Source organism: Numenius arquata, chromosome W (assembly GCF_964106895.1).
Source record: "Numenius arquata chromosome W, bNumArq3.hap1.1, whole genome shotgun sequence".
In the NCBI taxonomy this organism is placed as follows: domain Eukaryota; kingdom Metazoa; phylum Chordata; class Aves; order Charadriiformes; family Scolopacidae; genus Numenius; species Numenius arquata.
In genome coordinates, this window is record NC_133615.1 from 20139262 (window position 1) to 20164653 (window position 25392).

General features: G+C 40.5%; 1 protein-coding gene across 1 annotated transcript in view; it reads left to right on the forward strand.

Annotated features, from left to right (window-relative positions):
* The window catches only part of LOC141476798 (F-BAR domain only protein 2-like), a 148393-nt gene extending 124284 nt beyond the window's left edge, over positions 1 to 24109 (forward strand). Inside the window, 8 exon segments of the mRNA XM_074165599.1 lie at positions 4031 to 4149; positions 6105 to 6193; positions 9053 to 9150; positions 11695 to 11824; positions 15116 to 15227; positions 15826 to 15981; positions 19980 to 20112; positions 23906 to 24109. Of these exon segments, the coding sequence (XP_074021700.1) occupies positions 4031 to 4149; positions 6105 to 6193; positions 9053 to 9150; positions 11695 to 11824; positions 15116 to 15227; positions 15826 to 15981; positions 19980 to 20112; positions 23906 to 24109 (1041 nt within the window).
* Positions 24110 to 25392: the final 1283 nt, after the last annotated feature.

Here is a 25392-nt window from a genome sequence, read left to right on the forward strand (position 1 = left end):
CCATCCCAATCTACCCGCTAATTTGCGAGAAGAATCTGATGCCGCTTTCCACAGCAACCCATGCATAGCCATTTCAATGCTCTGGGGGGTAATCACCGCCCCATCATCTATTTCAGGCCATTCCTCCAACAGAGCCAATTTAGCCAGGAAAGTGGCCACAGGGGTCCAGTGCTCCGTACTGGGCCATCCTGGAATAGGGGGAGTCACCATAGTGGCCTCCCCAGTCTCCAACTTTTTTATCAGCCGTGGCATGGGTGTTCCTGGAGCTGCCGACTACGCCAAATGTGTGAGTGATGCAGGCAGGATGCAGGAACAACCACAAAACCATGGATTAAGGGCAAAGAACAAATTTAATCTCAATACCTCATGGATCGGGGAACCTCTGAAGCAGCACCTGGGCAGAGGCAGGCAAGCAGGGGACGCAGGCACCGCAGAGCGAGAGTCCTTATTAGCAAGAGAGTCCTTGTTAGCAAGGGAGTGCGAGAGCGAGAGAGCTCCCACTTGCTGTTTGGGCCTGTATTTCAAGGATTCAGGCAGGCAGAGTTTTCCGCTGTGCTTTGATATCTTTAACAGCAGGGCAGGAATCTCGGGCATGTTCAATAAGGTGCCCCTGAGTCCATCCCAGGACTACTTTATCTAAGTGCAGATGTTCTACTTGTTGAGCACATAAGACTAAGCAACAATTAGTGTGATAGATGTGTTTTCCAGCACCCCACATGCGAGTCACTTGAGCGTGTTTACAGTCCTCCTCGCCAATCTTCCGTTACTTTCCCACATTAAGGTTATATAGAATTATACACCATTTTTATTGCTAGGGACTGATTGAATTTGGAACTTTCAAACTCTAATTTGTGGAACACAAGTGTAACCTTTAGTGAAATTAAATATATTTTTTTATTTGCATTTTGTAGCGTTTAGTTCTGACATTTTTAATATCTGTCATCGATACAGGGTACGAGGCTTTGTAGTCACAGTACAAGACAGGAGCATTTTGAATATCTGATTTTCTTTCTGCATCTCTGGCAATGGAAGAAAGTGACTGTCAGCTCTTTGGTTTTGTGTCTTTTGGGTTAATAGGCACCCTAAGGAGAGGAAGCTGGGAATATGTTATACCTCTGTCTTAACCTAAGGATATACTTGAGTCAAATTTATATCTCAAATATCTCCGGGGAGACCTCATAGCGGCCTTCCAGTACCTGAGGGGGGCCTACAGGAAGGCTGGGGAGGGTCTGTTTACAAAGGCCTGCAGTGACAGGACGAGGGGCAATGGTTTTAAGTTGGAGAAGGGGAGATTTAGATTGGATATTAGGAAAAAATTCTTTACCATGAGGGTGGTGGAACACTGGAACAGGTTGCCCAGGGAGGTGGTTGAGGCCCCTTCCCTTGAGATATTCAAGGTGAAGCTTGATGAGGCCCTGGGCAACCTGGTCTAATTGGGGGTGTCCCTGTTGACTGCGGGGAGGTCGGACTAGATGACCTTTGGAGGTCCCTTCCGGCCTGGACCAATCTATGAATCTATGAATCTATATGTCAAAACTGGAGGCTCTTTTTTCTCCTGTTCAGGTTATGAGCTTCAACTGCTTACTTTGAGTTTGCTTTGGTCCTCGTCTGGATGTACAGGAAGTCAGTCCAGTTCAGTAAAATGGTAAAAAGTTCATCTGGGAAAAAAAGAAACAGTAAGCTGTTCAGCTCAGTGGTATCTTGAGGAAAAATTGATAAGGAGCTCTCCTAACCACTGTAGATATCCCAGGAGAAGAGAAAATGGTCAGAAATCAAACTGAAGTGCAGTTAACATTCTTTGCTTCTTGACCTGTTGACCAACCTGTGAGCAGTGCTAACGTTGCTGAGGAAGGGCCAAATGAAGTAGCTGGACTGCAGTATGCTCCACATGTTCCTCTCTTGTCTTTTGTACATACCTCAGAGGAACCAATGACATGGTTATGGTGTGGCTACTTCCATTGCTTTTTGGTTGCCAGGTGGGACAGAGCAAGGAAACTGAGTCAAAGTATTGACTGAAACTCTAAAAATAAGTTTTGGGAATATAATGCTCAGTCCTCATGCTTTTTGTATAGGCAGTTTTACTTCGTTATTTATTATGTCCTTACGTTTTATTTCTTTAAAAAATTATTCACCCCCGAAAGTTTGTAGAACATACTAATGCAAAGGCAGAGTTACAAACCCTATATTTTATGTATATTTAAAACTGTATAATACCTGAATCAATAATGTGTTGTATTACATCTGCAAACACAGGGAAAACTGTGTTTTTTATTGTTATATGTTTAATTGCTTGATAGAAACTCTGAGAGTGTGAAACCTTCTTCCAAGGAAGTCCACCTTTCCAATGACTTCCAGAGAGTTCAAGTCACATCCATATTGAGCTTATTTTTACTGCAAATACTATAAATAACATGTTTGGGTAGGGGGCTAGACCTTCATTCTCAATCATATTAATAACTACTTCTTACGGAAACCCAAAATTTGCAAAGATGATCTTTCTCTGTGTTGAAGTTCAAAAATGACATGGGTATACAGGAAGGTTGTGGTTTTTCCCTCTGTTCAGCATGGTAGGCAAATTGCGTCTTTTCTGCATTGTATGCCTGATACTTAAAAGATGTACTGTGATATGTAGTTCTGTCTTTGTAGGAGTGTGGAGAAGGGAGTAAGAATTAGTCAAGTTAATGTAAATGCCTTCATTAACATGAGATTTGTGATTATGTATCTCCTGAAGGGCTGTGTCTTCTACCGCTGTTACAAAAAGTAGATTAATAAATAAAATTCTGATGTTTCAGAAAGCAGAACTGTCCAACTGTTCAAAATATTGAAAACAGTATTTTGAAATTACTACTTAACTTGTAAATAAGATTTTGAGGTACCATTTTGCTTGTATGTGACACAATTTGTCTTTGTCAGTACAAAGGTGCATTCCACCCTTTGTCATTTTAGAAATTCATGTTAGAAGTCATGTTAGAAATTTCTAACTGGTGAAATTTTGAAGACATCTGGCTTGTGGTTTTTGTAATAAACTTACTGTAGCATCTCAGCAGTTCACCTAGACTAACTATGCATGCAGTATCATGAGCGGGCTTTTCTTTTTCTGTTTAGAATGGGGAAAGTATCTGTGTACCCAAATCTATCGCTTTATATATAATATACACAGGTGTGGTTTTTTGCACATTTTTAAAAATTTAGATGATCATATTAGAGACTTATTTCTCTCTGTCCCAAAGCACTTCTATGAAACTAAGCACTTAGCTAAAAATTCTAAATTATTTTAAGCATAATTCTCTTGAATTAATATTTAATTGCCTGCAAGAACTGAAAAACTGAAATAGTTTGAAGTTCCCAAATGTTTATTAGCTTTAAAAATCCAGGACGGTGCTGGAGATGCATAAATGAAAACTCTGGAACCTGATGTTAAGAATTTGTATTTTAAGTTTCATCCATGCATTTTAATTAATGTGGATATTATTTGCTAAAGCAACAGTTGTTGTCTTTTCAAGGGGGAGAGAGGAAGTTGTAACCTGTATAACCTGGAATGCTTTTACTCACATATTAAAGTACTGACTAGTATTTAGGAAAGGTGCTCCTGCACCATCAGAGCCTCCAGTGGCTTAGCTGAAAGAATTAGAAGTAGATATTGGAAAAATATTTGGGGCTGAGAGGACTGTAGACTTATTTAACACTCAGTAGGAAAGTTAAAATGCTTCTGTTGGTTTCTGACCTTTTTGATAGAATACCAGTAAAACCAGATGCAGTAAAACTTGACAGTTTTCATAGGAAATTTGAAGGTTGTTTTGTTGCACTGTGTTCCTGAGGTATCTTATCTGTCACACTACTTCTGAACTATAGGGCATAACTTAAGATAACTGTAATAATTAATAATGAATAAAAATTACTTTCATGAGGTGTTGTAATCAAATTTTCATTTGTCAGTGATATAAAATTCAGTGTGATGTAAGAACAACATATTTTTAGTTATTTGTCAATACCATCATTTTTGTTGTGTGGTTTGTTTTTTTTTTTTTAGAACATTCCTGATGTAGATGATGAAGGATACAGCATTAAACCAGAAACATCACAGGATATCCTTTTTGCTATTATTGTGCCAAGTTATTTCCAGTTATTACAATTATTTCGGGAGGACAAGTACTCATTAAAGTGTTAAGTCAAGGAAGATGAATGACATTCATGCTTATGTTGCAACCTTGTAGTCTTACATTCGTGGCTTCTGCAAAATGCACAAAATTTTGTCTAGCTTAGATTTGGTGCGTGTGTAAATGTTAAAGGTTAGATCAGATGTCTTAGGAATTTTAAGAGGATGGCATTTACCTGACAGTTAAAATATAAAATAAAATAAAATCCTGAACAAAATCTTTAAGCTTTAAGGTAACCATGTGAATCTTTCTCCATGAAAAGCTTTAAAGAGTTTGTAAAGTAAAGTTTGTAACCTGTTTTAAGGATACCAAGTGTTCTGTTCTATACCAGCACCCTCACCACTTTTTAATAATACCATTAAAAAGACTGGGAGCTCCAGCAGTCTAGAAATAGAATTTTTGTTAATTAATAAAGGGTTGTTAATGTTTGTTAATTAATGAAGGCTCGGAGGGTTGTGATCAGCGGTGCAGAGTCTAGTTGGAGGCCTGTAACTAGGGGTGTTCCCCAGGGGTCAGTACTGGGTCCAGTCCTCTTCAATATATTCATCAACGACCTGGATGAGGGGACAGAGTGTAACCTCAGCAAGTTTGCTGATGATACAAAACTGGGAGGGGTGGCTGACACACCGGAAGGCTGTGCCGCCATACAGCAAGACCTGGACAGGCTGGAGAGTTGGGCAGAGAGGAACCTGATGAAATACAACAAGGGCAAGTGTAGGGTGCTGCACCTGGGGAGGAATAACCCCATGCACCAGTACAGGTTGGGGGCTGACCTGCTGGAAAGCAGCTCTGCAAAGAGGGACCTGGGAGTTCTGGTGGACAACAAGTTGCCCATGAGGCAGTGATGTGCCCTTGTGGCCATGAAGGCCAATGGTCTCCTGGGGTGCATTAAAAAGAGCGTGGCCAGCAGGTCGAGGGAGTTCATCCTCCCCCTCTGCTCTGCCCTGGTGAGGTCACATCTGGAGCCTACTGTGTCCAGTTCTGGGCTCCCCGGTTCAAGAAGTACAGGGAACTGCTGGAGAGGGTGCAGCAGAGGCTACAAAGATGATCAAGGGACTGGAGCACCTCTCTGCTGAGGAAAGGCTGAGAGCCCTGGGGCTGTTCAGCCTGGAGAAGAGAAGACCGAGAGGGGATCTCATCAATGCTTATCAATATCTAAAGGGTGGGTGTCAAGAGGATGGGATCAGGCTCTTCTCAGTGGTGCCCGGTGACAGGACAAGGGGCAACGGACATAAGCTGGAACAGAGGAATTTCCATCTCAACATGAGGAAAAGCTTCTTTCCTGTGAGGGTGCCAGAGCCCTGGAACAGGCTGCCCAGAGAGGTGGTGGAGTCTCCTTCTCTGGAGAGATTCCAAACCTGCCTGGATGTGTTCCTGTCCTGCCTGCTCTGGGTGACCCTGCTTTGGCAGGGGGGTTGGACTAGATGATCTCCAGAGGTCCCTACCATTCTGGGATTCTGTGATTCTATTCAGTTGTTTTCCCCTTCTAATGCATTTGCTTCATTGTGAGCTGTCTCAATTGATATTTATAATTACAGGATTATAAAATATTGGGTTTTATTAAAATTTCAGGTTTTATTTAAGATAGATTTAGTTTCCATCATATATTGTTCTATTGTAAAGTGTTTAAGATTACAAGCCCCAAATTTTGACAGGTCTGTATACATTGCTCATATATGTATATATGGAAAGAAATTGATTTGTAGATCTGTCTTGTTGAAAATGGAAATACTTTACTGACATTATGAAATATATCCACACACAAACTTGCACCAAGGTATCAGTTCAGATAGTTTTCTTATTTGTAAATCAGTTCCTTGACCTGCAATTTGTAATTTTTAGATGCAAAGACTAACTAATACAGAAGATGAATTACCAAATTTGTAATTTTATTTTTACAAGTACATACATCTTTCATTAATATTCCAATTGTAACTCTTACTATAGAAAGGGGAACAGTGACCTTCTGGCATGGGATCCACTCTTTAGCAGTTTTCTTGAATGTTCCTCTTCAGCCTCCTTGGCATCTTCCTCAGGTAAAATATTTGATAGTAGAAAATGTTTTCTGTATATTCTTCAGGATGTTCTGTTATTGCTTTTTTAGTCATTGCAAGGGGACGTGCTTTGACTATTGAAATGAAATAATTTTGTAAAGCAGTATCCAGTGTTATGAGTAATACACAACTCAGGGTGCATTATGTCAGGCTTTCAAGCTAGGGAGCAAGGGGGAAGAGGAAACACTAGAAAAATTAGGAAAATTCTATCTTGCTTTTGTCTTTCTTCTCTCCCTATACGAAAAATTATCATGATCTATATATTAGTAACATCTATATTAGTAACAAGAGGAGGACTTGGGAGAATCTCCATCCTCTATTGGATGCAGGAGGTAACATAGTGACAAAGGATGAGGAGAAGGCTGAGGTACTTAATGCCTTCTTTGCCTTGGTCTTTAGTAGTAGAGTAGGTTGTTCCCTGAGTACCCGGACCCCAGAGCTAGAAGATAGGGGCAGGGAGCAGAATGAAGCCCCCATAATCCAAAGGGAGGTGGTGAGGGACCTGCTCCAACACCTGAACATACTCAAGTCTATGGGGCCAGATGGGAACCACCTGAGGGTACTGAGGGAGCTGGTGAAAGTGCTCACTGAGCCATTTTCCATCATTTACCAGCAGTCCTGGCACACCAGGGAGGTCCCAGCTGATTGGTGGGGTCTGGGTACTCAGGGAACAACCTACTCTACTACTAAAGACAGAGGCAAAGAAGGCATTAAGTACCTCAGGCTTCTCCTCATCCTTTGTCACTATGTTACCTCCTGCATCCAATAGAGGATGGAGATTCTCCCAAGTCCTCCTCTTGTTACTAATATATTTATAGAAATTCTTTTTATTGTTTTTATCACGCAAGGCCAGTATGGGAATTGAGGGAATGTACTAAACTGCTTGTTAGCACCAACTTCCTTCAAAGTTAAGACAATGAAATAAATATTCAGCTTGAAATAAGAAAAATTCAAATTATTTAATTAAAGGCATTACTTTTTCTTAACTGTGCAGGGCTTTCCTAGAAATAGGAACATGTAGATGTTTTCCGATTGAAGTTAAGGAAATTGGATTTAAAACTGTTCCTTTTTAACACCCAATATTTTGAAGCATGAACAATATCATGGTAATGCTACATACTAAGAGGGCAAAGGAAAAGTGCATTTGGGCAAGTGGGCCATAACTCACTGAACACCTGTGATACTGCAGCAGACTAAATGTTTATCATGCCCTGTCTTCCTGAGAAAAACAAGAATTTTAAAGGAATGACTGATATTTTAGAAGTAAATTTACTTGGGGATATTTGAGTTCACAACTCTTAAAGTGGATGTGGTCAATATTAGCCTAATTTCTTTCTTCCCAAGTCAGTGATGAAACTCCCATACTTCAATGGCAGCAGTTACGCTGAATGCCTGAGAAAACTCCATACTTAAGTTACATTTTTAAAAAACATTAACTGATTTAATTGAAAAAGAACCATCCAGAATATTTTGAGGGAGAATAACAGGATGTGCAGCAACAGCATAGTCATATATTAGAATTTCAGTCTATTTTGAAATTAATTTTGTCCAACTCGGCCAAAACCATGACAAGTGACAAGACAACAGATGCTCTCCCCCACCTCTCACTCCAAGGAGAGGAAAGAGAGAAAAGAGAGAGATAGAGAGGTATGAGTTTAGAACAAACTAATCTAATGAAATATTAATAGTAAAATAAAAAGAAAATAGTGAAGTAGATACAAATATGCACAAAACCATATCAAGCTTCCAGGAAGGCATCAGCAGCAGGCACTGGGGAAGTGCCAGACTGGACTCAGTGATGGATGAGAACTGGATTCCCAGATCTAGATTCAGGAAACACAGATTAGGATCCAAGGCAGACAAACAGACAGTCCCCCTCAAACATCAGCCATTGAAGAAAAAGCCTGACCTTTTGCTCCCTCAGCTTTTATACTGAGCATGGCAGATGGAATGGAATACCCTATTGGTCAGTTTGGGTCACCTGACCTGTCCTGTCCTGTCCTCTCCTCCCCACAGGTGTGACCCCTCCATGGGGTAAACAACCAAGTCAGCTGACCCTGGTTGCCACAGCATCAAGTATAAGCCTTGCTCACTGAACAGAAAGTTGGCTCTGCTTCATCTCAACTCAGGAGAATTTTAGATCTGACATAATCACTGTATGGCAGCTAACATTTATTTTGAAGTACAGTTCTATTTGGAAAAGTATCTATGTATGTATCTTTGTATTGCTGCCACCATCTGTTAGTTGTGTCTGTTAGGTTTAGAATGATATGAGGAGAGTAATTTTTTAACTGCTCTTTAGTTCTTATGGCTCGGTTAAGTGATAATATAGAGTTACTGTGTTCTTGCAATCAACAGAGTAATTTATCTGTTATACTGGTGTATACTTTTTGAAGTCAGTGGGGTTTCAGAGAGCATAATTTGATGTAAACAGAGTTATGCAATTGTCAGCCAGGACCAAATGTGAATTTCTACTGAATTTTCCATTTGAGGCATAAAAGACTGTCCTGTATTCTGAATTCATATAGACTACACATAAAAGGGAACTCAGGTAAAGCCATCTTTTTACATACAAACTTTTGAGAATAGTTAGTATAAAATCATTTGAGAGCAATGACAAAGCCCATGATGCCATTTTTACAGTCACTTTTCCAGGGTATAACATGACCCTATTTAAAAAAAAAAAAAAAAAGATTAGTGGTAAATCTTACAAAAATGGAGCTTGTAAAATAAGAACTTTTAATAGAAGCATAACTTCCAGTTATTCTATTCAAGTGAGTACATATTTATGTTCAAAATGACCTTTCTGATATTGATTTCCTTAAATTTGCTCTCTTTCAGCAAGGCCCAAAACTCCTCTTTCTGTAGGCACCGTTGTACAAAGGCCTGCTTCAAGACCAAAGTTTTCTACGGGGAAACTTAGTGGAATTAATGAAATAGTATGTATTGTTTGTTTGTTTTTTTTTTTTTTAATTCTCGCTTGTAACTCGATTTCAGATATATCATTTACACTGTTACTGTGGAGTTACTTTCCAGCCAATGTTCAAGGAATCACATACTCAGATTTTCACCGTTGCTGGATAGGCATGGAAGTTGTTCGTGATAAACATGTTACTATAACAAAATAATTCTTAACTGTACTAAAAAGGTCCAAAACATAAATTTTGCATCAGCTGAATGCTTTTAAATGAACAAATCAATAACTTGAAAATTAAAGGATAGCATATGTGTGGGATTAAAGTTTTCAAAATGTGAAATACTAGCAAAGTTATTAACAAAACTCCATTGATTTAGGGATATCACCAAAGCTTTGGGGATGAGTGGTATTAAGTAGATCTTTATCAGTCGTGTGTTGATACAAGTAGCCCTGCTGTGACTTTGTCCTGCCCTTGGTGCTAGTTGGTGCAGAAGGGAGGTGGCAGATTGCAGCAGCTGCCCATTGAGATAGTGAGAGGTTGCACGCTGCCTGCATCTCTGTTCACTGCTTTCAGTGCAGGTCTACCTGCTGATAAGGAATGTGGCAAAGAATGCAAATACCCAGACAGCATATCAGATCAAGCCATGCTTAATCTCTTCTGTGAATATTATGATTCTTTGGGTTTCGTTTGACTTACTGACTTGAAAACATTTTACCATGGTAAGATCCTCTTACTGTCTTTCAAAGTAGCAATATACTTTCATCATATTCTTGTTATAGAAAAAAATCTGGTCTTATGCTTTGACGAAACTGAAACATTGTGTCATGATTTAACCCCAGGCAACAGCTAAGCCCCACACAGCCGCTCGCTCACTCCCCCAGTTGGGATGGGGAAGAGAATCAGAAGGGTAAAAGTGAGAAAACTCGTGGGTTGAGATAAAGACAGTTTAACAGGGAAAGCAAAAGCCGTGCACACACAAGCAAAGCAAAACAAGGAATTCATTCCCTGCTTCCCATGGGCAGGCAGGTGTTCAGCCATCTCCAGGAAAGCAGGGCTCCAGCACAAGTAACAGTGACCTCGGAAGACAAACGCCATCACTCCAAACGCCCCCTCCCCCCTTCCTTCTCCTTCCCCCAGCTTTATATGCTGAGCATGATGTCATATGGCATGGAATATCCCTTTGGTCTGTTGATGTCAGCTGTCCCAGCTGTGTTCCCTCCCAGCTTCTTGTGCACCCCCAGCCTGCTCGCTGGTGGGTATGAGGAGCAGAAAAGGCCTTGACTGTGCAAGCACTGCTCAGCAAGAGCTAAACCATCCAACCATCCCTGTGTTATCAACACTGTTTCCAGCACAAATCCAAAACATTGCCCTGTATAAGTGACTGTGAAGAAAACTAACTATCCCTGCCAACTCAGCACACATTGTTTAACTCTTTTGCTTTTCTGTAATATTATAGTCAGAATAGGGTTCATTTTGAGATTCTTTTTTCATTCCAATATAAAATTGTAGTAATTGTTCTTAGACCAAGAAATCTATTCTTCATATCATCAGAATTAAAGAGAAGAATTTAGCTGGTACTGTTCTGCTATAAAGTATGATTCTGCACAAAGTTACATGTTTTAGAAATTGGCTATTACCTGGATACAAGTGGAAGATTGCGAGTTGTCTTCGTTATACATCACCTCCTTTTACAATTCCCACAGTCTGTATAAAAGTCATATACTCAGTGGCAAGTGTGACAGAACCAAAATAAGAAAACAATTACCCAACCAAAATAGATGCTTCAGGAGTTCCATTACCTTTTAGATAGATTAATCCCAAAATGATAATTAGTTATTGTAAACTAATAACTTAACAGTTAAATGCATCATAAAACTATCCAAAGATTTAGGGTGGAAGGGACTTTTGAAGATCTCCTCTAGGCCAAACTCCTGCTCAAAGAAGGGCCAACTTCAAAATTGCATCAGCTTGCTCAGGGACATGCTGAGTTTTGAAAATCTCCAGGGAGGGAGATCTCACAGCCTCTTTGAGCAACATGTCCCAGGGCTTAACCACAAGGATACAAGAAGGAATTTTTTTCCTATGTTCAGCTGAAATTTCCTTTGTTATAGCACTTGCACCTCTGAATAGAGCCTGACTCCATTTTCTTTGTAGCTAGTGAAAGACTGCTAGTAGATCCCTCCTCAGGCTTCTCTTCTCCAGGCTGAACAAACCCAGGTCCTTGAGCCTCTCCCTCTCACTCATGTCTTCCAGTCCTCAACTATTTTAGTTGCCCTCTGCTGGACTCCCAGTTTGTTAGTAGCTCTCCTTTAGCTCTGAAAGTCCACATTTGCTGCACACATACACAGGGCTATAGGCTTAGGTTCTGCTCCTGTGTTACAGCGCAATTAATGACAGGCTTAACATTAGACTTAATTACCCAGGCGAAAAAAAATTAATAATGATGAGCTATGAAATAATGGAATTGATTGCCATAGAAAATGTGGATTCTCTGTTTTACACTAAAAAACACTTTTTAAAACCACTTTCTGTCTCTGTAATACTCTTGTAATCTCTTGTGTTTAGCCTAGGCCATTCAGCCCTCCGTTGACCTCTAATTCAAGTCCACCACTTGCAGCTCCCTTGGCACACGCAGAGAGTATTTCCTCAATATCCTTTTCTGCTTCCCTCAGTGCAGCAAATACACCTACAGTTGGTAAGTTAAATTAACCTTTTAAACTCATTTTAGAAATTCTATAATTCTGCCACTGAGTTCCACCTGTTAGGAAAACCATTCCTTGGAGTTAGTTGTTCCATATGTCAGTCCAGTCTAGGTACTTCAAGCATCCTTTGCAGTACCTGCTTCTAAATGACACTGAGAGACAGGACAATGGATTTGACTAGATTAGACCATAGATCCAATTATGGCATATTTTTAGTGAAATATTTTTCAAAAGTAAAATATTCCATGAATTTGTATTTGGTGTGCTTGTATATCCATTCATCAAGAACAATGTTATCATGTATTTGTTCGGAAGATGTTATTGTATATGTACAGAAATATTTTGGGATACTAATACATTTGAATTAATATAAATGTTCACAAAATTTAGTTCTTTTTAATTTTTATTTTGTTTGTTATCCTGTAATTGCAGTCTCCCCCCCAAAAAAGTAACTAATACATCTTTTTATTCAAATTAGTGAAGTATATCAGCTAAACAGAAGTGTTTAGTAAAAGCAAAACAACCAACCAACCAAGATGAAGATGAAAAGCAAATCAGTCTTCCTGTGCTGCCACTAATTTCAGAAGGTTTTCTTGTGTTTTTAAAGTCAAGTCCTTCAGTTATGGTATTTGGTAATAACAAATAACAAGGAGACTTGAGGGGGGGGTTGTTTATTTGTGGAGTTTTTAAAAGACATTTTAACTTGTTTCTGTAGCAGAATTGAAGTATTTAATTCCTGAACACTATTACCACTTTAGTCTCAAGTTAAATCAGACTCTTGAGTTAACACTCAGTTATCTATGAATGTTACTGATGCCAAGGATTTCTCACCCAGGCTCAGCACCTCAGAAGAGCATCTGCACAGCTTCTGGCAGGAGTTCTGCATTGAAAGCAATGCAGCTGTTTCCACCCTGTGCAGAATCAAAGCAAGTAAGGTCTGCCTAGCCTTAGCTGCTGCAGTGCTGGCACAGTTAGTTTAGTGACCATCAGTTTCCCAAATGCTGAAAAGCATCATAGAAAGATAACTGATATTTTGGTTGCCAGAGTCCATCCAAGCTCACTTCCTCAGGTCTCAGCACTGGTGCTAAGGAACCAGAAGTTGGTGGCAGCAACATCAATAGCCTCGTTTGTGTGTGTGTTATTGGAGACAGTGACAGAGTGAAATCATGAGATGAGATAAAGAGGTGTGTTCTGACACCAAGGTTTGACATGGTTATTAACCTGGCGTAGCAAAAATAAAAAAGGACAGTTCCATCTGTGCTGATTGTATGAATTAAATAGTACTGGAGAGCTGGGGAGAACAGTGCAGACAGCTCAATGATTTTGGGGCATGAGGCTATACTCTGCACTACTGTCTGTATTCTTTTGACTTTTGCACAATCCAGTGTTTCCAATACCCCATTTGTTCTGAATAATGGAGAGTTGACTATAATTATCTTGTTCCAAGTGAACTTGTAGGCATGCATAATTGTATTTCTTTTTTCCTTTAGCCTTGTTATAATTTACAAAGTATTTTTTATATGTTAAATTGTTTAACATCTATAACATCCATTTTTGCTTGAAATATTTTGATTTCTTGCAATGTTTTGTTTCATTTAAACATAATAGAGGATGATCTTTTGATTGGAACACTTTCTACAATTGAAAAGCTTTGTGAGACACCATCAGGTATTGTACTAGAAGCAGATTTACATGTTAACTAATCATCCTGATACAATATTATTAGCTGTAGCGCATTTCTTTTGAAACAAATTTCTCCAGCTATTTCTGGTGTCTGGCAGATACAAGTAGCTTGAAAGCTCAACTATTTAAGTTCTATATTGCTGAAGTCACCAAAACTTGATATAACCACTTTTATAAAACATAATCTTCCATCTATTCCCCCCCCGAAACAAGCTGAAAATTGGTCTTGTTTCTTCAGTTTCTTCAGTTATTTATTTCAAAATAACACAAAGCTTTGAAGCTACAGATAATAAAGATAATATTTTTAATACATTTTATTTTTACAACAGCAGTTTTGCCAAGATTAAAATTACCTCAATCGTTGTTCCTAAACTGAACTAAAACCATTTGAACAGACTTATTTATTTACCCTTTTTATGGCCAATGATGCAGTCTTTTATTCTGCAGTTTGGCAACCTCCTCAAGTGTGTCAATGCAACTGTTTGCATGGTTGTGTCATTAGCTCCTGAGTCAGCACAGCTGAAGGGCTGTTAACAGTGGTTGGGGCTGAGGCAGGTGGCAGGGCATCAAAGCCAGATTTGCCGGTTCTGCCAAAGGTCCTAGAACTGGACCCGTGAGCTGGACTGCAGCCTGAGATACAGCAAGTCCACCTTGGCACAGCTCTGTGACATGCTGTCCCTCTGAGAGCTCGCAGCAGGCATGTGATACAGGCTGTTTCAGCAGTGGTACAAAAAATTAGTAAGATGCTCTCCACTGCAGTACCGCACTCATAAAAAGATAGAACTTCCAGTACTGTCTTTTGTATTCAGTACACATAGAAAACGCTACTGAAAAGTAAAATCCCATGACAACCAGTTTTGTCAGTTATACACACACATTTCAAAAAGCCTTAGCTGAGGTCCGAGTTGATTTTTATAGCTATGCATTGGAACTTTGTTGTGTAGGCACAGGCATCTGTGAAGGCTGACACAGGCCTGGTAATTATTTTTCTTGTAAACTGCTATGTATTTCTAGGCCTCCAAGGTACTCCCAGACTATTTACTACTTAAATATTAGAAAACTTTGCAAAATACTTCTCCAACAATTTCTGCTTGTGAATTGTAATCTTTGTTGGCTGAAATAGCTAAAAGAATGTTCAACAGTTCACTTATGTGGGGTAATATTAATGTATGTGCATTTATATTCATACATACCGTAACCAAATTCTTTGCATTTCTGTGACTATTTTATCATACATTTTTCCATACTATGAGCATACAATAGGGACTTTTTTAAAAGTATTGTAGTTAACATCTAATTTCCTTTAAATCTGTTGACTTCAGTTTTATCAGTAGCCATTTTAATGCAGTGTTCCTCTGTCTCATATGTATTTTCTTGTGTCTGTCCATTTACAAAATGTCATATTGATAGTCCTGTTTTTTTAGGCTGCTAAGCAGTGTTTTGATGGTGTGATTGTACTGTACCATATTTATATTTTTCTACACACTTTTCAAGTAATACTTCAGACTCTGCTGTGACCTTGATGGTAGTAACCTCTTGTAAAAATGAAATCTATTGCTAAGCTTTTTGAAAATTAAATCTATACACTGTATGTATTCTAGGTGTTTCACGTGGTCCCAGCCCTGTCAGACTTGGAAACCAGGACACCTTGCCTGTTGCAGTAGCCCTTACTGAATCTGTTAATGCCTACTTTAAAGGAGCAGATCCCACAAAGTTAGTTAAATAGCAAATTGTTTTGAATGTAATAAGTTACAATAAGAAAACACACTGGTTTTAATATTTTGGGGGAAAAATGTATATACATTAGAAGGGGGATTAAGAGGATTTTTTTTCCCTGATATAAGTGACAGCAGTGGCAAATCACTCTCTTGGCCTGCATCCCGCTAGGAGTTCATATATCCCTGCTTTACGAAAATGTGTTCAATGAGAACACTGAAAATGAGAAGGGTTTCTATTATAGTCAGGTAGGTGCTACATGTAAATTCGGGCAGCACTTCATTCCCTCTTTCACATTGCTTGCTATGCTACTTAGGCCTTGCCTAAGCATAGCTGTGCCATGTTTTCAAAGCCTGAAAAATATCCACCCCTACTACTGTATGCTTAACCAGCTAAACTTTTTTTCTTATTTCATCTAACTTCCAAGTTGAAAGTGATAGTACATTGTCATAGTGCCATGTTACCCTCATTTGACATTGATTTTCTGTTTTGAATTCAGCTCATCAGATTGTAAAAGTACGATTGCTTTAAAATTAGTATTAAAACTAGGCGGTTAATGAGTTGCAATAAAATTGATGTTTGCATTCTCTTCTAGATGTATTGTGAAGATCACTGGTGATATGACAGTATCATTCCCAAGTGGGATTATTAAAGTCTTCACCAGCAACCCATCTCCAGCTGTGCTCTGCCTCAGGGTAAAAAACGCAAGCAAACTAGAGCAGATTCTTCCAAATGCACAACTTGTATACAGGTTTTGTATTTTATTTTTTTTAATATAATAGTAAACTACATGATTTGTAAAATGTGAATTGTTGTATATGTAAATCAGAATTCTCTACAGTCTTGTTGATTTGTTTATACATAATTTGATTTCCTTATACATAATTTAATTTCCTGAACGAATCTTGTTTAGCTCAGTTTCTCTCCACTGCCACCATTAAAAATTTCAGTGATTACTGGACTTGAAACTTATGCTGAATATAACAGGAGCCATAAAAAATATTTTGTAAATGTAGCTGTGTTTTTTACACACATTTTAATAAATAAAATGGTTTAATAAAATGGTTTAATAAAATATTTAAAAAAAAACCACTTTTTTTCTAAGCAAACTACATGAACAATATAACTAATTACATATATGGAGAAAAATTAGGTGTCAAAAATAGGATACTCATATTGTCATATGGATTTCTTTATACAGCAGTAACAATGGTAAGATTAAATTATGAAAGAGTAGTCTTAAATAGAAAACAAGTAGTAGGAGCTCATTTGTCACTTATTTATCAGTTAGTGTATTTTTTAAGCTGTATCATTTCTATGGTAGATCAGATCCATTACATAACTGTATCTCTGTATCTCTCAAGTGTATAGCAGCATGCTTAGGAGAATTCTTAAGAAAAAAAAGCTACCAGAATCACATCATTTGGATATCTTTTCCAAAAAAAGCAGTTTCTGAGCAGGTTCTATTTCATTTATTGGAGAAATTATTTGAAAACCAGTTAAACACTTCTAGATGTTACATTTTTTAAATTGCTGAAATAACTTGAAACAATCAAACCACATGCATTCCTTCTTTGGTATTTAATTTCATTTTGATCATTCATACTTAATGTATGTTGTAATGTTGATCACTCGCCCTTGTTCTCGTGGGGGACTTCAACTTCCCAGATGTCTGCTGGAAATATAACACAGCAGAGAGGGAACAGTCCTGGAGGTTCCTGGAGCGTGTGGAAGACAACTTCCTGACACAGCTGGTGAGCGAACCAACCAGGGAAAGAGCCCTACTGGACCTGCTGCTTGTTAACCGAGAAGGTCTTGTGGGGGATGTAAAGGTTGGAGGTCGTCTTGGGCAGAGTGATCATGAAATGAGAGTTTTCAATTCTTGGAGAAGCAAGGCAGGGAGCCAGCAGAACTGCCACCTTGGACTTCCGAAGGGCAGACTTTGTCCTGTTTAGGAGCATGGTTGAGAGTGTCCCTTAGGAGACAGACCTGAAGGGCAAAGGTGCCCAGGAAGGTTGTTCATACTTCAAGGAGGAACTCTTAAAAGCACAGGAGAAGGCTATCCCCAGGTCCCGTAAAACGAGCCGATGGGGAAGAAGACCAGCCTGGCTAAATAGGGAGATTTGGCTGGACCTCAGGAACAGTCTTTGGAAAAGGGGGTTGGTAACTTCTGAGGAATACCAAGATGTAGTGAAGCTATGCAGGGGGAAAATTAGAAGGGCCAAAGCTCAAGCAGAACTCAACTTGGCCACTACGGTTAAAGATAACAAGAAGAGGTTCTTTCAGTATATCAATAGAAAAAGGAAGACTAATGGAGCAGGGTCGAGCTGGAGGCCTGTAACCAGTGGTGTCCCTCAGGGGTCAGTACTCGGTCCAGTCTTGTTTAACATATTCATCAATGACCTGGATGAGGGGACAGAGTGTATCCTCAGTGAGGCTGCTGATGATACCAAACTGGGAGGGCTGACTGACACTCCAGAGGGCTGTGCCGCCATCCAGCGTGATCTGGACAGGCTGGAGAACTGGGCAGAGAAGAACCTAATGGGGTTCAACAAGGGCAAGTGTAGGGTCCTGCACCTGGGGAGAAAGAATGCCAGGCACCAATATAGGTTAGGGGTGGACCTGCTGGAAAGCACTTCTGAGGAGAAGGATCTGGGGGTCCTGGTGGATAGTAAACTCTCCATGAGCCAGCAATGTGCCCTTGTCACCAAGAGGGCCAATGGAATCCTGGGCTGTGTAGGGAAGAGTGTGGCCAGTAGGTCGAGGGAGGTCATTCTCCCCCTCTACTCTGCACTGGTGAGGCCACAACTGGAATACTGCATCCAGTTCTGGGCTCCCCAGTTCAAGGGAGACAGGGAACTACTGGAGAGAGTCCAGCGAAGGGCAACAAAGATGATTGAGGGATTGGAGCATCTCCCTTATGAGGAAAGGCTGAGAGAGCTGGGGCTCTTTAGCCTGGAGAAGAGAAGGCTGAGGGGAGACCTTATTAATGCTTACAAGTATCTAAAGGGTGGGTTGAAGGAGGAGGGAGCCAGACTCTTTTTCCGTGGTTCCCAGTGAGAGGACGAGGGGCAACGGGCACAAGCTGGAACATAGGAAGTTCCATTCAAATATGAGGAAGAACTTCTTTACGGTGAGGGTGCCAGAGCACTGGAACAGGCTGCCCAGGGAGGTTGTGGAGTCCCCTTCTCTGGAGATTTTCAAGACCTGCCTGGATGCAGTCCTGAGTAATGTGCTCTGGGCAATCCTGCTCTAGCAGGGGAGTTGGACTAGATGATCTCTAGAGGTCCCTTCCAACTCTGACAATTCCATGATTCTGTGATTCCATGTAATGAATGATTCATACAAAATTTATTTTATCCTTCTTTGACATGACAGTTTGAAATGTTAGCAGAGCCATATCTGACAGTGAATTATACTGAAAAATTATATTTTGGAAAAAATTGAATATGTTTAGTATTCTTTTCTGAGTGCTGTAACATTTCACCTCTAATTAGAAAGGATGCATGTACTGGATATTTATGAAGTTAAACCCATATGGTAATAATTTGACTTTTCATCATATAATGTAACGACTATAATTTGCTTAGTATTTATAGGGTTGGAACATTTTAATGTGAGTGATATTTGTGGAGACGTCAGAATTTCTGTTTTGAATTACACTTGGTTTTGGAGCAGCAGAAGGATTTTGCTACTGGTTTCATTTGTTTAAATTTCGGAATGCCTCTGTGATAAGTGTTTATATATTTTACTGAAAATGAAAATTGCATGAATGACAACACTGTATTGAGTACCAAATTCTAAGTGAATTGGACAGGCTACTGGTATGTAAGTCACTGTTCTAGGACATTCGACCCATTGCAGTCATATTTACTGTGTTCCAGGTGCTCATTTTCAGCTCTTACTCTGCATGCACGCTCTGCATGCCTCCTTAGGGATGGATGCAGTTCCTCTATGTATCCACAGATGATCCATGGAGCTCTTTGATTCTTAAGTGATTTGAATTTTGTTTCTGTATCAGTTTTCTTAAAAGCTTCATCCTTATTAAAAAATAAACCTGATGCAACCAGAGCTGAAAATATTCTTGATCTGCAAAACACCTTTTCATGCTCCAGTACCTCCCAATCGGGATTTTGCTTCTGCAGTCATGTGCACTCTTACCTACATATAGACATTATATAATAAATTGTTATTAAGATTGAATGTAACTATAAGTGCCTAAGAAACAATTGTTTATAATAATTTGAAAATCACTTCTTATTGAAAAAATTTTAAAAGCTTACACTCTCTATAAATACTTGAAAGTGTGGTAACACATATAGCACAAATCTTAATTCAGTGCATTAGTGAAGCCATGTCATAACAAAAGATAATTATGATTAAGATTTATTCCAAATTGGATAAAAATTCTTTTCAAAGACCACTTTCATCCCCACACATTCTCACGGCACCTGATTGTATTAAAATTGTGTTTTATTAAAGGTAAAATCCAAATTTGGCATTAACTCCATCTTGTGATGCAGATCATCAGTGGAGGAAACTCACTGCACCAAAACCTGGAAGGAGAATTTTTACCAGATACAACAAACAGTTAATTTGTCTTAACATTTAGGAAGATACAATTATGTGTAGAATAAATTCTTGGTTGAAATATTGAAGAAGGGGAAAGATCTAGTCTTAATTTTTAGACATCTGAAATAATAAAACTCAGTGTTGCCTTCTGGTTCCTACCTTTCTTTTTCTTTGTAGTGATCAGTCACAAAGTGACTCCAGCACTAAGGATTTTTGGATGAACATGCAAGCTATAACTGTCTACCTGAAGAAATTATCAGAACAGAATCCATCTGCATCCTATTATAACGTGGATGTTTTAAAGTATCAGGTAAACACTTTTTTCCCTTTGGAATTTTTTAAGGAGCTCTGGCAGATTTCATATCTATACAGAAATTATAAGAATTGTTCTTTGCCTGCTTGCATGCAGATGAACTGTCATCCCTCATCTAAGCCAATTCTGGATATGTCACTGTTTCCAATGCATAGGCTCTGCCCAGGCTGAGTGCATTTGTGTTATGCCTTCATGTCCTTCTCTGTTCATTCATGACCTGTTTCAGCTTGCTCACGCTTCAGTCCAATTCATGTGTGCAAGCTTCGAACACTGCTTCTTTAGGTATTTATTAACAAAGTTAAGTTTTCCTTGAATTTAGGGGTTTTGTTTTGGGTTTGAGTTTGTAATTACATTGTATTTTGATTTCGTAATTGCATAATTTTTGGATGCTGTAGCTAATATAATATAACTGCAATATATGAGAATGCATGATGTTCTCACCTCTTACAATATAATGGAACAACTCATTCTGGAAACCATTTACAGGCATGTGAAGGACAAGAAGGTGATTGGGAGTGGTCAGCATGGACTGACCAAGGGGAAATCATGCTTGACCAATCTGATAGCCTTCTATGATGGCATGACTGGCTGGGTGAATGAGGGGAGAGCAGTGGATGTTGTCTACCTTGACTTCAGCAAGGCTTTTGACACTGTCTCCCATAGCATCCTCATAGAGAAGCTGATGAAGTACAGGCTGGATGAGCAGACAGTGAGGTGGATTGAGAACTGGCTGAACAGCCAGGCCCAGAGGGTGATGGTCAGTGGCATAAGCTCTAGTTGAAGGCCAGTAACTAGCCAGTGTACCCCAGGGTCAATACTGTGTCCGATCCTGTTTAACATCTTCATTAAAGATCTGGATGAGGGGAAAGAGTGTACCCTCAGCAAGTTTGCAGATGACAAAACTGGGAGGAGTGGATGATAGGCCAGAGAGTTGTGCTGCCATCCAGAGGGACCTCGACAGGCTGGAGAAATGGGCTGACAGGAACCTCATGAAGTTCAACAAGGGGAAGTGCGAAGTCCCACACCCGGGGAGGAACAACCCCAGGCACCGGTATATGCTGGGGGCCACCCAGCTGGAAAGCAGCTTTGCAGAAAAGGCCATGGGGGTCCTGGTAGACACCAGGTTGAACATGAGCCAACAATGTGTCCTTGCTGCAAAGAAGGCTAACAGTATCCTGGGCTTCATAAGGCAAAGTATTGCCAGCAGGTTGAGGGGAGGTGATCCTTCCCCTCTACTCAGCACTGGTGAGGCCATACCTGGAGTCCTGCGGCCAGTTCTGGGCTCCCCAGTACAAGAGAGACATGGAGCTACTGGAGACAGTCCAACGAAGGGCCACCAAGATGATGAAGGGACTGGAGCATCTCTCCTATGAGGAAAGGCTGAGAGAGCTGGGACTGTTCAGCCTGGAGAAGAGAAGGCTCAGGGAGATCTCATCCATGTGCATAAATACCTGAAGGGAGGGTGTAAAGAAGACTGAGCCAGGCTCTTTTCTGTGGTGCCCAGTGACAGAACCAGAGGGAATGGGCACAAATTGAAAAACAGGAGGTTCCCTCTGAAGATCAGGAAGCACTTTTTGACTGTGAGGGTGACCAAGCACTGGCACAGGTTGTCCAGAGAGCTTATGGAGTCTCCCTCCTTGGAGATATTAAAAAGCTGTCTGGACGTGGTCCTGGGCAGCCAGCTCTAGGTGGCCCTGCTTGAGCAGGGGCATTGGACCAGATGACCTCCAGAGATCCCTTCCAACCTCAACCATGCTGTGAATCTGTGAGAAGATGTCAACAAAAAATGTTCATGAAAATTCAAGATAGACAGACTCTCCTCAAAAGGGAGAACAGGGATTTGCGAGGCCTGCACTGAGATGGTTGAACATCTGAGCCAACTGTCTCTACATCAAAAAACAAAACCAGTGCAGCTATTAATATTATTGTAGACTTCCACATCCTCCCAAAATAGTTTAAAACCGTGGAATACTGAATCTATAAAAAGCATGTTAGGTACACAGAGAATTCCTGACAAAGATGGAAGGAACAGAACATATCTTTGCATTGCAGAAATGAGTACTGTGGAAAAATGAGATCTATTTAAGATCTTTACTGTTGGGGAAAAATGAGGCAGTGGCATAGAATCATAGAATGGTTTGAGTCGGAAGGGATCTTAAAGATCATCGAGTTCCAACCCCCTGCCCTGGGCAGGGACACCTCCCACCAGACAAGGTTGCTCAAAGCCCCATCCAACCTGGCCTTGAACACCTCCAGGGAAGGGGTATCCACAACTTCTCTGGGCAACCTGGGCCAGTGTCTCACCACCCTCACAGGAAAGAATTTCTTCCTAATATCTAATCTAAATCTCCCCTCTTTCATTTTTAAAACCATTACCCCTTGTACTATTGCTACACTCCCTGATAAAGAGTCCCTCCCCAGCTTTTCTGGAGGCCCTTAACAAACTGGAAGGGGCTCTAAGGTCTCCCCGGAGCCTTCTCTTCTCCAGGCTGAACAGCCCCAACTCTCTCAGCCTGTCCTCATAGGAGAGGTCCATGTCCTTCCTGTGTTGAGGACTCCAAAGCTGGACATAGTAATCCAGGTGGAGGTACCAGAGCGGAGTACAGGAGTAGAATCCCCGCCCTCGACCTGCTGGCCACGCTTCTTTGATCCTGCCCAGGATGCAGTTGGCTTTCTGGGCTGCCAGCACACATTGCCAGCTCATGTTGAGCCAACAATCATCCACCAGTACCCCCAAGTCCTTCTCCTCAGGGCTGCTCCAGCCATTCTCTGCCCAGCCTGTGTTTGTGCTTGGGATTGTGGTGACCCAGGTGCAGGACCTTGCACTTGGCCTGGTTGAACTTCATGAGGTTCGCACGGGCCCACCTCTCAAGCCTGTCCAGGTCCCTCTGGATGGCATCCCTCCCCTCCAGTGTGTCGACCGCGCCACACAGCTTGTAGTCATCGGCAAACTTGCTGAGGGTGCACTCAATCCCACTGTCCATGTCTCCGACAAAGATGTTGGACAGCACTGGTCCCATTACCGACCCCTGAGGAACACCACTCGTCACTGGCTTCCACTGGGACATTGAGCCGTTGACCACAACCCTTTGAGTGTGGCCATCCAGCCAGTTCCTGATTCACCGAGTGGTTCATCCATCAAATCCATGACTTTCCAATTTAGAGACCAGCGGAATCTGCATGCAGAAGCCCTGGCATATAGAAAGGGTTCTGGGCTGCCAAGGAAAGGTAAGACAAGACACCGGGGCATTAAACGTTCCTCGAGTAGACTAGGAAGGTGGTAGAGGTGCAGCAGGGCAGTAGCACAAGCTCAGCTACAGAAGCAGCAGCATCCAACCCTCCTGCAATAGGAAAAGAATGCATTTAATAGGTAAGAACTGTTTTGCTGGATGCCTGTCCAGTGACACACATTGCACTCTGCTGCTGGCTGTTTGAGCAGCTGAATTGGTATGGCACACAACTGCTAAAAATGAAGTCATTTTGCCACAAGCATGTTTCTTGTGTGAGGCAGAACACAAGACTAAAACAAAACTGTTTTAACTTATGAAAGCCAGAACAGGAAGGAGCCTTGTGGGCAGAGGGAGTTTAAACCTTTTAAAAATTATTTTAATTTAAAATTAAAAGAACAGGAATTACTTTAGGCTACAACAGTCTTCACAGTTCTGAGGGTTCAGAAGTCAATTTGGTATTTTGTCAGGATTTAGAGTTATACTTGTTACCATCATTCCCTAATTTTGCCCAAAAGGGGAATATTTAATTAAGCTGCTTTCAATGGTTTATTCTTTTACAGGTATCATCAAATGGCATCCAGTCCTCTCCCTTGAATCTTGCAACTTACTGGAAATGTAATGCTAGCACTACTGATGTGAGAGTGGATTATAAGTACAATCCAGAGTCTATGAATGTGCCTAGTATGCTGTCTAATGTTCAGGTTGTGGTACCAGTAGATGGAGGAGTAACAAACATGCAGTCACTTCCACCTGCAAAATGGTAATATTAATACTTTTATTTTTATTATTTCAAATTCATTTCAATGTATTCATTAGTGTCAGCCTGAAAATTTTCACTGGAAGAAACAACTAATTTTTTTCCTCTTGATAAAATGCATGGTATCAGATGTTTAGGACATTTTCTGGTCCAAACCAGATCATGTACAGCCAATTCACAAAAACTAAAATGAGATTATATGCACCCATTCCAACTGTGTAATAATACAAACCTTTCTGAATACAAGCATTTCTGAAATTTCCAATGTTTGCTTTCTTTTGGCCAATAGACAGGATAGATATTTTTAATAATGTGATTTGAAACCAAAATATCTTAATGGTTAAAAAACATATATATGTGTATGTGTAAATATATCCATATATATAGATTATATAGAGAGAGTAGAAGAAATGCAGTTCTTAAAAAGATTTCTTGATTGTTCTAGCTTAAAAATTAGCTTCTAATTGAAATGGTTTTAAAACAAACTTAAGTAACTGAGGAGCTCTTCATAAGCCAGGTCTCTCAATAAGCATTGTCTCTCAATTCAAGCATTGTGCTGATTATTATCTGACTCTCAGCTACCTGCCGCCACCTTCTAAGCCTGCAGACCATTTACAGCAGCACTTGAAAGTGAGACACCTGTCTCAGATAATTATGTTTCTACACGTTTGTAAAAACAACTAGACGGTAGCAGGGCTTAGGCAGAGCGGAACATCCCTGGAGCAAAAGGTGAGCAGAATTCAATCACTGTGCCTGTGGTTTGGCAGCACATAGGTACTTGCCCAGCTGTAATGTAATTCCTGGACTGTTTATTTCCAAGAGGAGTAAGAGGGTCTTTTTAACAGGAGCTCCTGGATAAGCTCAAAACCAAAAAGGAGGCCTACAGAGGGTGGAAGCAAGGACAGGTAGACTGGGTGGAATATAGAGAAACTGTCCAAGTGGTCAGGGATCAGACTAGGCAAGCTAAAGCCCAGATAGAGTTAAATCTGGCCAGAGACATCAAGGGCAATAAGAAAACCTTCTACAGGTATGTCAGTGATAAAAGGAAGACCAGAGAGACTGTGAGCCCTCTCTGGAAGAAAACAGGAGGCTTGGTTACCTGGGATATGGAGTAGGCTGAGGTATTCAATGACTTTTTTGCCTCGAGCTTCACCGACAGGGGCTCTAGCCACACCGCACAAGGTGCAGAAGGCAAAGTCAAGGGCTATGAGAATGAAGAACCGCCCACTGTAGGAGAAGACCAGGTTCAAGATCTTCTAAGGAACCTGAAGGTACATAAGTCCATGGGAC